Source organism: Leguminivora glycinivorella, chromosome 5 (assembly GCF_023078275.1).
Source record: "Leguminivora glycinivorella isolate SPB_JAAS2020 chromosome 5, LegGlyc_1.1, whole genome shotgun sequence".
In the NCBI taxonomy this organism is placed as follows: domain Eukaryota; kingdom Metazoa; phylum Arthropoda; class Insecta; order Lepidoptera; family Tortricidae; genus Leguminivora; species Leguminivora glycinivorella.
The window spans coordinates 13,619,986-13,633,125 of record NC_062975.1 but is presented as its reverse complement, the minus strand read 5'-3'; the positions used below and the strand labels follow the sequence as shown (position 1 = coordinate 13,633,125).

Genomic DNA, 13,140 nt, shown 5'->3' with positions numbered 1-13,140 from the left:
TTTGCGTATTGGCGCGACAGAGCCAGACTACCTTTCGCGGCGTTTCGTTTTCGTTTCGCGTCGTTGAAATGCCATTCGGCTACGGGGCCTGATCTGGACGTGTTTGGGCTCATTCTTCTCAGAATTCGATCCTGACGATGAAAAAATGTGTCCTCTTTTTTTTCATTTACGTCACCATTTTAGTGTTCTGAACTTACTAGGAGCGTGACGTATTGGAAACTCAAATTTTGTATGGAAAATTTATTTTTTTATCGTCGGGATCGAATCATCTCGTGATTCTGAGAAGAATGAGCCCAAACAAGTCCAGATCTGGTGAAATTGGATATTCGAGATTTATTTTGAAAAATGCCCATCTATTGAATTCACTTTCACCAATGGGCGCCATTTGTTATACTAGAATTAGAGTATTTGCCTAATGGCTGCAACTACTTCGATCGACCTTAATTCAATTAAAATAGTTTTTTTTAAATACACTTTCAAATATCAAATTGACACTAGTAACAAAAGATTTAACACTATGCGAAGAAATTCGACATGTAAGATATCTCAATATTTTTAACACCTACCAAAATAATGTAATTAGCGACAGTTACACAACAATAACATTTTACTAATTATTTTGCAATATTAGTTTGGCACAAACTAACAGAGTTCTTTCCGGGCGAATATTTTTTAGAAAGTAAATATAAAATAACGCATTTTTTACATAATTTGTAACAAAATTCGAAATAACAACAATTTGGTTAAAGTAAGAACAGCCGTATCGCATTAAACATACAAAAACACAAATATCTGCTTTAATAATAGGCCCTTGAAATAACAAGTGGAATTATTATTATGAAACAATAACCTGACTGCTTGCATGTATTGAAATGGATTTTATTTGAATAATTTTCATTTGATACTCAAATAGTATAAAAGGAATACAAAAAAATAAAGGAAAACAGTTACAATTAAACAAAAAAACCGTTTCATGTGGTGTACCTACCCTTTTTGGGAATACAGGAGACAGTTTATGTTAATAGAAAAATATGTCACTTAAAATTATTTTCCACCTTTATCTTGAATAAATTTGCTTTATTTCAAGAGGAAATACAATAAAATTATCCCTTTGAGCCTAAAGTAAAAAAATAAATAATAAATAGGTAATCTAGATAAAACTAAATGAATTCCTACATGCTATTTTGGGTAGATACTAAAGTTTTTCTCACTGTTTTCGTGTAGTTCGTAATGTTCATATCCTGAATTTTTCTCAATACTGGTCATTTTAATTTTAAGCACTTAATTTATAAACGATACATTCCTTACTCCTAATAATATCACAAACTTGTTGTGAGTCCCAAAATTAACTTCACTTTTGAGAACTATTTAAAATACAATTTAGTTATTAGACATCAGTTACATAAATAGGCACTCTAAGTTTTATGAAAACAGCAAGCGGCTAAAGAGTCAAGCCTAAAACCAATGCATTTATTTATTTGTAGATTAGCCGGGTCAACATTGACCAAGCAGCCTCGCGAGGCAATGGCTCGCGCGCAAAACGTCCTCATGCGCGCACGTTTGCCGCCTCGCCCGAGCCAATTTGCTCGCCAAGATGACGGCCCTCAGTCAGCTGTTCAAAATCTACATTTAATACAGCCACTCCAGAAACCATACAATAAACACCTATCTTTAAAAATTGCCCCGATATTTTGGACCAACACTTTTTGCAAATGTACTTTGTCTGGAGATTATTATTAGCACCAATTACAAACCAGAACACTTAATTTTTTCATTTTGTAGTTAATTAGTTATTACCTCCAGGGCTCGAAAACCGTTATATTTTTGATACCGGTTTCGTTTATGTATTATAAAAAACGAAGGCTATTCCTTCCACGCAGGTATGACAATGAGTTTAACCCCGAGTTCTTGCTCTTCACGAACCATAAAAATGTCGTTCCGTCTTCTGAAGAAACCAAACAAAAAATTGTTTTTTGTTAGGAATCCATGAACCGGTTTTTAATAAACGAAATAATATAACGTTTTAAGGTCCAATATTAGCTGGTTCTTAACCGGCTTCAAAAAAAGGAGGAGGTACTCAACTTGATTTTTTTTAATATTGGTTTCGAACCCTTGATTCACAGCACACCATTTTGATCCTACAATTACACCCAACATTTATATCGTAAAAAAAGTAACTTGTTAGAGATAATCAAATAAAGTGACTGTTCCATAAATTATCAACAATATAACAATGAATCTGTCTTAGTCTAAATGTATAAAACGCTAATAAACGATAAATTTAGGTTATCCTCAATTTTCTCCAATTGTTACGTAGAATCGCTTACGCTGACGTAGATCGTCTTGCGATAAATGTAGGACGGCAAATTTATTTTCAAAAAGGCACATTCTGATACTATGTGAATACAATAACACAAGTTTAAGGCACATTTGAATAATTAGTAACCACCATAAATATCTAACATTACTTATTTAAATAACATTTGGAATAAATCCAAAATCTTAAATAATATAATATTCTCTACATAGGGTAGATAACTATTTAGCAACAACATTTTGTAGTGTACTTAATTGTGTACTTGCAAGTAACATTTAGTTTCTTTGCCCATGGCTAGACCACATATGCTCTTTGAATGTCTCTCGCATCGTAAATGACCTAGGACAAAGATAGCAGCATAGACGATTGGTTAAGTCAGAGTGCATAAGTCTGACATGGTATTTAAGTGCTGATTGGTTGGAATACTTCATACCGCAATGTGGACAGTCACCACAGATAGCGGCATGGTTTGACTGGTGGGAGACACCCTGAGAAGTAGAAGCACCTACTGATAATCCAGTAACACTTGACATGCCTGCCAGTAATAGTAACGCTTGAGACTGTTCCTGTGAGAATGTATTTTCGGCATCTGTACTGTCTTGCTGCTCTGACAGCAATATTTCCGGTTCATATTCAATCTCTGACTTCGGTGACTGTTTTTCTGGTTTCACTAAAATGTCCTCTCCGGCTACTTTTATAGGGCTCTTTGCTGCAGAGTTGGTTGGTGGAGATTCGATATTTACGTCCTTACTTCGCGATGTACACATATCTGCTATGTTTGACAGTTTCTTGGTTGTTGTATTGTTATTGGCACTGATATCACTTTTAGATGGATTAATTCCTGAAATAACCAGAATAGGTAATTAAATAATAAAAAAAGCATAGCTAAACTGTGTGATATTAATATTATAATCAATAATTCATTTAGTCATACACTATTAACCTAATGACAGCTCCTAGTATGTCTAAAAGATACAATTGAGGATACACTACATTACCTACAATATTTGTCCACCACACACATAAGATTTCACAAATTAGGGCTGTATTGATAAAGGTATAAATGATAAATTCGCATTTTTATTTATGAGAAGTTTTTTTCTTTTCTTGTGCAATAAAGTGTTTTACATCTACTTCTAATATTCAAAACTATGACTAAGTACTATTGAAATAAAAAAAGATAATGATCGATTTTACTAAGTCTTTATCAAGAATAATAAAATTGTGATGTAACTTGCCTCTTATTTGTTTTGCATGCACTTTCATGATTCACAGATATACAATATTTTCCATGCAGAATATAGAATAAAAAAAAATGTAAATTTTGTAGGATTTTATGTGAAATCAATGAATTATGTAAAGTCAATGCTTTATCTACAATCACAAGCCGAAACCTATATTGACGACCGGTCTGGCGCAGTTGGTAGTGACCCTGCCTGCTGCGCCGCGGTCCCGGGTTCGAATCCCGGTAAGGGCATTTATTTGTGTGATGAGCACAGATATTTGTTCCTGAGTCATGGATGTTTTCTATGTATATAAGTATTTATATATTATATATATCGTTGTCTGAGTACCTGCAACACAAGCCTTCTTGAGCTTACCGTGGGACTCAGTCAATCTGTGTAACAAATTTCCTATAATATTTATTTATTTATTTATATAAAATTAGTTTGCAATTTGGCGACTTTTCCAACAACACTTTTTTAGATTTTTAGCATTACTTTTCAATCTATCTCTTTATTGACAATATTTGCTATTTTGGTAGCCTTTTTCTAATACTAAAAGAAAATGGAAGAAAACAATAACACCTGGGATTGAAAGTTAAATTTAAGATTCAAACTAATATTTACCTTGTAGCAAGGACCTGGCAAGCATACTGTTTTCATAATCTGGAAGACTGTCATCATTCTCGGAGTTATTTATGGGTACTGAGATAGGGGATTTGTTGTCATCAATCCGTTCTGTTTTAATTGATAAAGGAATGTTGTCACTTTGAGCCTGAAAAGAAGCAAATATTTTACATTAAAAAAATGTGAAGGGTGGATTTCCTAAATTGCTTTCTATCATGCCAAATCATGTTCAATACATACCAGAAAATAAATAAACTTTTTAACAAAAAATAAAACCGCCTTCATAAATAAGCGTGTTACAAAACACAGAGAAACTAAAAAGCAAAAATAATAGACCTTTGAATTCAGATTTCTTATCGGATTGCAATAATCTAAACATCCAAATTATAAACAAATCAATTATTTTTGTAGTCGGTACCAGACCTGTTCGTCGCCTTGCTATTTCCTGTTTGCCCCACCCAACCATACGCAGGCTGGCCCAGACTCCAAAAATAATTGATTTGTTTATAATTTGGATGTTTAGATTATTGCAGTCCGATAAGAAATCTGAATTCAAAGGTTTATTATTTTTGGTTTTTTAATTTCTCTGTGTTTTATAACACGCTTAATTTTGAAGGCGGTTTTATTTTTTGTTAAAAAGTTTATTTATTTGTTGATTTTTAGTGGTTCCTAGTGATATTATATCTATCAGTCTGAATATCTGTACAGTAGTGAAAGAATTATCCTTTAACTCCTAACCATTGAGGAGTTGACCTTCCATCATCAGCTCAGCCACATAAAATTATTACCATCAGGCGTAAATACTGGTGTACCTTTGAAAAATACACTAAAAACATTACATGTGCCTATAACATTTGAAGAGTTCCCTCGATTTCTCCAAGACCCCATCATCAGACCCCGACTTGGTGCCAATGGGACCATCTCGGGGTTATACCCGTACGATCAAAAAATTTTGTAAATCGGTCCACGATTCTCGGAGATATCGAGTAACATATATACAAAAAAATAATAATAAACATTTTTTTTTAAAAAAATAAAAAAAATAATAAAAAAAATATAAAAAGAATAAAAATATAAAAAAAAATTAAAAAAAACATTCAGTCCAATTGAGAACCTCCTTTTTTTGAAGTCTGTTAAAAAGAATATAAATTCTTGTCTGATTTACCGGTTTATAACAAGAGAAACCGGTTTAAAAACGATAAAAACCGGTTTATAACAACCAATTTATTTCAGTTACATTTTAGGTTCTTACAACATTTGCATTCTTGTCAAAACTGAGAGACCAAACGGAAATAAACCTGTATTTAGCATTTAGCACTACTTTTATTACTGATTCCAAGCCTTGCTTTACACAATACATTAAGTCAGTAATGTAAAAAATAAATACCTGATTCAGTTTAGAGGTTTTCCCATTAGCTATGATGGGTTCTGGGCAGTTTTCTGATTTCTTCTCAACTTTTTTCTCAGCTACAAAAACAGGATTTTCTACCATTAAATGTGATAAATTACTCCTATTGTAAATATCACAAGTTTCTAATAATTTACTCTTTTTGTGACTGTCACCAATGTCATTAGGTTTGTCAGAGGTACTGCTCCTTCTTTTCTTTAAAGCGGGGACTTTTACATCTTTGCTGGTAGCACCAAAGTGTGTTTTTGAAGATATTGTCAACTGTGTATAAAGTTTGTTAGATGTATTTGGGGAAATTACATTTTCTTTCTGTAAATAAATATAAATACATTAATTTATTTTGTTAGCAAATAATAAAAAAATAAATATCTAATTTTAGATTCAAGGATGTTATTAGGAGTTTTTTAGCTAATCTTTAAAATTTAATATTATGGTATGGGTATATTATTATTTTTGTAACTACATTTTCACTAGAATACACATATGATATGTGAATTGGATCTAACAATCTTTGCACCATAGTCAAGTAATTATTTTATAGAGCTTTGTATACTGGATAAATAAAAAATTGTATAAACAAAATCAGTCTCACACAAAAAAATCCCAATATTAGATAAAACTGATATCTGTTTTGTAATTATTTACCTGCTGTGTTACTCCAGTCAATCCTTTAACCTGCAGCAGGGCTGCCGTATGGAGGAACGAAGACAGCTTGCTCTCTTCAATGAATACTTCTCCCTGGTACATGTATGATAGCAAGCTGACAATGTCATCGGCAGATACATCTTTCAGAATTATAACTGGATGCTGACATGGATTTTCCTGTAATAGTATAGTTGTTTGTTATGAAAAATATCTTTTTATCAAAAATACAAAAAAATTTGCTATAAAAAATGATGAATTACATACTGGCAGTATTAGTACTAAAAATGTTGAAAGAAAAAAATAAACAAATATGTAAGTATATAAAATTTTACTAAATGGAAAGATTAATAAAATAAGTAGGTAAACAAATAGGTACGTTCATTCAAATTGCATCATGGCTGTAGCTTGTCCTTGGAAAACATACTTTTACATCAGAGGAGCCGTACAAACTGAACTCCAAGGTTATTAATGTAGCGAGTCATTCACCTTGAATACATTCCTGAAGTACGGACTGCAGGCTGACAGTATAACTTTATGAGCCTTGATATTTCTTCCTTCGCAGGTAAGCGTCACGTCAACTAAATCCTCAGAGCACTTCAATGAGTCCAACGCACTCACTATATTGGTCTGGAAATTGTTCCAACGTAAACAAAACTGATCTGCCATGGTTACGTTTTAGAAAATACTCCTCGCTTCTGACCACCTTTATTTTGACACACGGCAATACGTTTGTTTTTTTAGAAAGGACAATTTACTACATTTTGTTTTATCAGAAACACACATTACACCAATCGTAATTAAACTTTCACTCACAACTGTAACTTTTCGATTCAACAATTTGTTATCGGTCGTATGAAATGCACAAAAATGCAATGAATGACCTCCATTGATTCTTCTTTCACTCGAGGGCGCGCGCGTATCGTGTGTGTTGGTTGCCCTCTATTTAAAACTGTTTAAGCTAATTTAAAAAACGCTGAGGTACATGGAACCTTCCGTTAATAAGATGGTTAGATTGGACAACCTGTATGAAAATTTTCTTATCTGTGGTTCAAAAAGTGTCGTTCTCTTTCTAGAAAACAAATTCGAGACGACTTTTTTTGAAAACTCCTGTCTACTTGACAGCTGGTACTTGACGTATCGAAAAACAGAGCAACGCGGAACGCGGTAACCGGTAACTACGTTCTGCAAAAGTGCAAACAAAACAAATAGCTAATTTAATCTTTATTACCAATCGAGTTCTTTGTATAGAAAACACTAACAACGTCCTTTGTTGCAAATAATATTGAGTGGGATTTCTTGTGACAAGTCTAACGCAGTTTTATTGAAATGGCTAACGATCCTGAAAGGTTCGATACTATGCTGCTAGCGATGGCCCAGCAGCACGAGGGCGGTGTTAAAGATGTAAGTTACATGTAGTTTAACGTGTCTTTACTATTTCTCTGTATAGCTTAAGTCGAGAAACATGACAAAAGCCTTAGTGGTAGAGGTTAGAAACAGTGACTGGTAAATTATGTATTTCTAACAATAACTTCTTCATCCTTCTACTTAGCATATGAAAATGTGAGCATGAATAAGAGCAAATTGCAGCAGTCACACTTGACACATTGATCAATCACTAAACTAGGATTTTTTTATTGGAAAAACCTACCCAGAGCTCAATAGTTTTCACTGTTCGGATTCAGAAAAAAAATACAAAAAGATGGTCAAAGATAATGTACCTCCTGATTACTGTTACTAATTTAAGTTTAAAAAATATATATATATCAATTTTTATTTAATGGTAGAAACTTTGATAAAACTACTAATGTAGAATCTGTTCTTTAGTATTTAGTTTTGTCCTTCACCCAGTCATCTGTAATCATAGTGTAATACATATTAATAAAATTGCAGCTTCTTCACACCATTGTCAGTTTCCTTTCAAGAAAAACTGACTTCTTTACTGGAGGGAAAGATGGAGAATGGGAAAAGGTAAGGAACTTACTATTATATTATTTACTAGCTTTTTCCTGCGGCTTCACTCGCGTTAGAAAGAGACAAAAAGTAGTCTATGTCATTATCCATCCCTTCAATATGTTGCTGTGTTTTACAGTGAAAGATGGGCAAACAAACAGACACACACACTTTCCCATTTATAATATTAGTGTGGATACCATACCCAGTCCTTTTACCATACCTAGTCCTTTTACCATACCTAGTCCTTTAAATAATAGTTTATTTTAATAATACCTGTCTGATCTTAATTTATAATAATTCATGTGCTATGTTGCATACACTAAAGATGTGATTGCGTTTTTAACGCTTCTCCAACCTTACTCTGATTTTTATCCACTTGCCGCATAGCGTTTAAGTAACCATATACATATACAGTACCCTTTGTCACTTGCATTGTAGATGCTTTAAGGGGTTATTTTTATGAAGAATATGCTACCTTTGTCGAGACTACAACACATATTATGATTTTTTGACTAAACCTTATAAATTTGAAGCTTAAAAAGGATTAAACATTCTAGGTTATATGTGTGTTAATACAGAGGAATAAAAGCTTCATTATTTTCATTGTATAAAATAAAACGATGGAAGCGGATTACATCATGAACACAGCGTTCATGCTGAACAGATGGCATCTGTGACAACACACAACAGGTGACGGGGCTGATAGTTTTTAACCCCCAACATAAAAACGACAGGGTGTTATAGGTTTGAAGTGTCAATCTGTCTGTCTGTAGCATCGTAGCTCCCTAACGGATGAACTGATTTAAATTTAGTTTTTTTGTTGGAAACCTGAATTAGTTAGTAGTGTTTTTAGTCATGTTTGATAGAACTCGGTCCACTATGTTGGGTTTTTTTTTTTTCAAAATTTAAATTTTATGGTTATATTTCATGAGTAACTATCGTCCTAACCAAAGACAATCATAATTTATAATCAAATGTTCAATAAAAGCTTTTTATAATTTCAGGTGGTTAAAGATACATTCTATGCCCATGCTACAAAAGCTAAGGAGGCAGCAGATAAAATCAAGAGAGAAAAAGAGGAAGAAGCGAAAAGATTGAAAGATATACAGGCAAAGAAAGAGAAGGAGCGCCTTGTACAAGACTTCGAGCCAGCTAAAGTGGTGGAGCTTACTGACCAAGAAGCAGATAAATTGCAAGCAGACATTGAAATGGAAAAGAACAGTGAGTGATTGAATCTAAATATATAAAAGAAGAAACTGACTGACATATCAGCGCACAGCCAAAACCGCTGGTTCTAGAGATTTCAAATTTGGCATGTGAAAAAGCTAGTGTGTCATATTAATAAAAAGAAAAAAAAAACCATTTTCTACTTATATATATATGTATATATATTTCAAATAATTGACAGGGCATCACAGCTTAAGCCAATACACCGAATAATTAAACTAATTACAACTATAATTACAGAATATGAATTCTACTAGTAATGTAAAATAAAAATCACAAATGTAATAAATAAACAAAACCTCAGACAATTTACATGCAAGTGCTGGGAAGCCTATCGTCCATCTTCTCACAAAACCTCAGACAATGATGTCAAGAGTGCATTAAGCAGTGATAATGCGCGAAGTAAAGGCGAGTTTCTGTGAGATACAGTGCGCGCTGCCGGCACGGCCAGCAGTGGGCGTGTCCGCGGCCTCAAGATGACAGTTCCGGGCAGTCCAAGTCTCCGCGCAATATTCGACAAGCTGTAGTCAGCAAGATGTTGTTTCGCCTTACCTTTAGAGAATTATATCCTAGGCAGCCAAGTAAGAACTTTGTCGGATATAAAAATGGATAATATCCAAATCTTTTTTTTTTTTTAATACAAAAATCGCAAAAAGGTCTTTTGGATTTTCTCCAGAAGTAAGGCGTATGACGACTCGTACGGGTTCCAAATAATAGATGAAGTCTCAAGCTTACCCCTCACCAATGCGTTGAAGACCGAAGCAATGGCTCCGGTGTCACGGAAATCCTTGACCTTGACAATGATTTTGCAATGATTAGAAAATAAAAACTTAATGCACGTTTAAAAGAAATATTCATGTTAATCATTTCATTTCAATTAAGGTTTATATGAAGATAAGTGTGTCTAGTAATCAACTAGCATTTGCCCGCGGCTTCGCTCACGTTAGAAAGAGATACAAAGTGACCTATGTCACTCTCCATCCCTTCAACTATCTCCACTTAAAAAATCACGACAATTCGTCGCTCCGTTTTGCCGTGAAGGACAGACAAACAAACAGACACACAAACAGACACACACACTTTCCCATTTATAAGATTAGTATGGATATACACTGTTGACCTTCGATTTCTTTATTTTCAGAAACGAAAGAAGTAGGAAGCGGCGATGGTGGCGAAAGCAGTGCTGATGCCGACAAACCTGCAGATGAAGAAGAGGATGACCCTAAAGAAAAAGGCAAGCTGAAGCCAAATTCCGGCAACGGTTGCGATCTGGAGCACTACAGGTGGACACAGACTTTGGAAGAGGTTGAGGTAAGTTTTACATAACCATTATACCAGTGATGCAACCTGGCTGCCTGGCTGTGGCTGGCAACCTGTCACTGCAATGTCACAATTTGGATTTCTTTCAACCCCTTTTTGCCAAGAGTGGCTGACTGAAACTTAGTAGTCCATGTGCTGTGCCTACCCCTTTATGGAATACAGGCGTGATTATATGTATGTTATACCAGTGATTCTGAAGAGCCGCTCCCAGGTTGGGGCAGAAGCCTACCTAACAAATTGAGGGTCTTATTCCACGTTCCGTGCACGTTTCAGGGTACGCCCCCAAACAGTTTCTAGGTACTTGACATGGTGCTAGGTGGTGCTAGATGAGCATGGTGGCTTGTTGCATTATGCAGTTGTTGGAATTATTGACTACCTATATGGTTACCTTTCCGCGATTTATCAATGAAGATTGGTGTTTACAGATTTTGGTAAAATCATTTCTATAACAATTGATGCCATTATTTTTATCCAGGATCAAAAGCTTGTATGGGATAAAAAAAATCTGGCTAGAAAATCCTTAAATCGAAAAAACTCTTCCCACGAAATTTTTGTGAAAGTGACAATTTTTGGTTTTGAAATTACCAATGATTCCGTTCCTATCAAGTATGAAGTATAGAGCCATCTTACGGAAATATACTAAGGGCCCATTTAGACGGTACGAGAACTCGCATGTGAGTTTTATTACATTGCGGTATTTGATGGCTGTGCTGAATTGTATGTAAGCTCAACAGCCCGCAATCTTACTAAAATCGCATGCGAGTTCGCATGCCATCTAAATCAGGCCTAAAAAGCCACCCACTACTTAACACACCCATCCTTGCATGTTAGACCACCTTGTTGCTTATGTCGATTTTATTTGATCTTACGAAAGTCGTGTCGTTCAGAATAATATGGCCAATGATATAAGATTAGATATAGATTGAGATACAGGGTGCGGATTCGAATATTATCTAAACACTAAGGAGGAGGTATAACAAAAAAGTACAAAAACACTCATCAGGGATATATTCTGTTTAATTTTATCACAGTTCTTCCTTATTGATATTTTACAATTTATAGTAAAAGTACATTTTCTTGCTAATCTAAGTATACCGAAAGATGTAAATTTTCATGTTTTAATAACGAAAATTTACAACTTTACACTAATCCTTTTTCCCTATTTTGTCTGGGTTAAAACTAATAGCAAAAAAAAAGACTGATTTCACCCTGAAACCTTCAGAATAGATTAAGTATAGTTCTTCTGGTAGCCTTGATTAGATTAAGAACAAAAGAACAATATAAAAACGTACTTCATGTTACGAATCTAGACAACACTAATAGTAATTTCGGTTATTCGTGGACGTTAATTCAACGAGTTAAAGTCCAGAATAAATCCGACAAATCTACCTTCAATTACAAGAAATGACCTTACTAACTATCACTGAAATAATAACAAGATATGCTTAAGAAAAAGGCACCAAAATTCCTAAACGCTACCTTTACATAGCCTTTGATTTCATAAAATTGATACCTTTTTGTTAAACGAGAGTCTGTGTAAGCTAATTCTGCACCGATTTGTTAACAACAAGGTGACGAAACACCTTTATAGGTCCAAATTGTAAAGGGATGAATGGTGACTCTATAAGAAGATCATACCATCTCATACATTAAAATGTGACCGCCTAAGAACGGGCATACACTACACCACACATAGATGGCGCCACAAAAAATGCCTTGTTGCCATCGATTGGCGTTAAGTGTCACTTTCGAGCCATAAATCTATGTCAAAAGTGACACCTAACGCCATCTACAAGTGTAATCGAAAGCTACAAGACATTTTTTTTGTGGCGCCATCTATGTGTGGTATAGTGTATGCGCGTTCTTAGGCGGTCGCATTTTAATGTATGGGATGGTATGATCTTATATTTCATATATGCTTAGACGGACTCTTCCATTCATTCATCCTAGTTTAAAGTATAACAAGAAACCAACAGCAATCAGCAATCACGTCCCAATATATAAATTAACACCCACTAGTTTAAATATGTATTACTAAATTGAACTAAATAAGTTACTGGATTATGATTATGACGATATATTGCACTTATAATTTATAACCAGTGTACATCAAAGCTGCTGAAATTGCGTAAATACATATTTATCTTTCGTGGTGAAAGTTATGTTTTCCAAGGTGGTAAAAGTTGGTTTAAAAGTGGATTCGAGGTCTTGTTCTTTGTTTTCTCTTCTTAAATTGAACACGCTGAATTAGGCGAAGTATTAGAATCTGCGAGATGAAAAACAATTGTTGAGATTCCTCAGAGTATTCGGTTTCTCTTGCCTCAAGTAAAATAAAATTACACTACACGCCTCTCTTACCCCAGCTGACCTTACACCAATTTAGTTCTCTTCATAAAATAGAACCACTGGTACAGAGTTGG

General features: G+C 34.3%; 2 protein-coding genes across 2 annotated transcripts in view; one reads left to right on the top strand and one right to left on the bottom strand.

Moving 5' to 3' along the window:
* Positions 1–7,121, bottom strand: LOC125226555 (broad-complex core protein isoforms 1/2/3/4/5-like). The gene is made up of 5 exons (XM_048130549.1): positions 6,707–7,121; positions 6,221–6,397; positions 5,555–5,884; positions 4,168–4,315; positions 1–3,158 (listed from the first exon to the last, which is right to left on the bottom strand). The coding sequence occupies exons 1-5, from the start codon at positions 6,884–6,886 to the stop codon at positions 2,593–2,595; spliced, it is 1,401 nt and encodes a 466-aa protein (XP_047986506.1). The 5' UTR covers positions 6,887–7,121; the 3' UTR covers positions 1–2,592.
* Positions 7,122–7,322: 201 nt separating this feature from the next.
* Positions 7,323–13,140, top strand: part of LOC125226355 (nuclear migration protein nudC) — a 50,911-nt gene continuing 45,093 nt past the window's right edge. The window contains exons 1-4 of the mRNA XM_048130316.1: positions 7,323–7,621; positions 8,111–8,188; positions 9,178–9,394; positions 10,542–10,711. Of these exons, the coding sequence (XP_047986273.1) occupies positions 7,547–7,621; positions 8,111–8,188; positions 9,178–9,394; positions 10,542–10,711 (540 nt within the window). The 5' untranslated portion in view covers positions 7,323–7,546. The remainder of the gene's footprint in view (positions 7,622–8,110; positions 8,189–9,177; positions 9,395–10,541; positions 10,712–13,140) is intronic.

Excerpts from the sequence above, each read along its gene's own strand:
- LOC125226555 (XM_048130549.1), bottom strand. The coding sequence starts at position 6,886 with ATGGCAGATCAGTTTTGTTTACGTTGGAACAATTTCCAGACCAATATA. Across the intron at positions 6,398-6,706 it reads ACTTCAGGAATGTATTCAAG|GAAAATCCATGTCAGCATCC; the intron begins GTGAATGACTCG and ends ATACTATTACAG. Across the intron at positions 5,885-6,220 it reads TGACTGGAGTAACACAGCAG|AAAGAAAATGTAATTTCCCC; the intron begins GTAAATAATTAC and ends ATTTATTTACAG.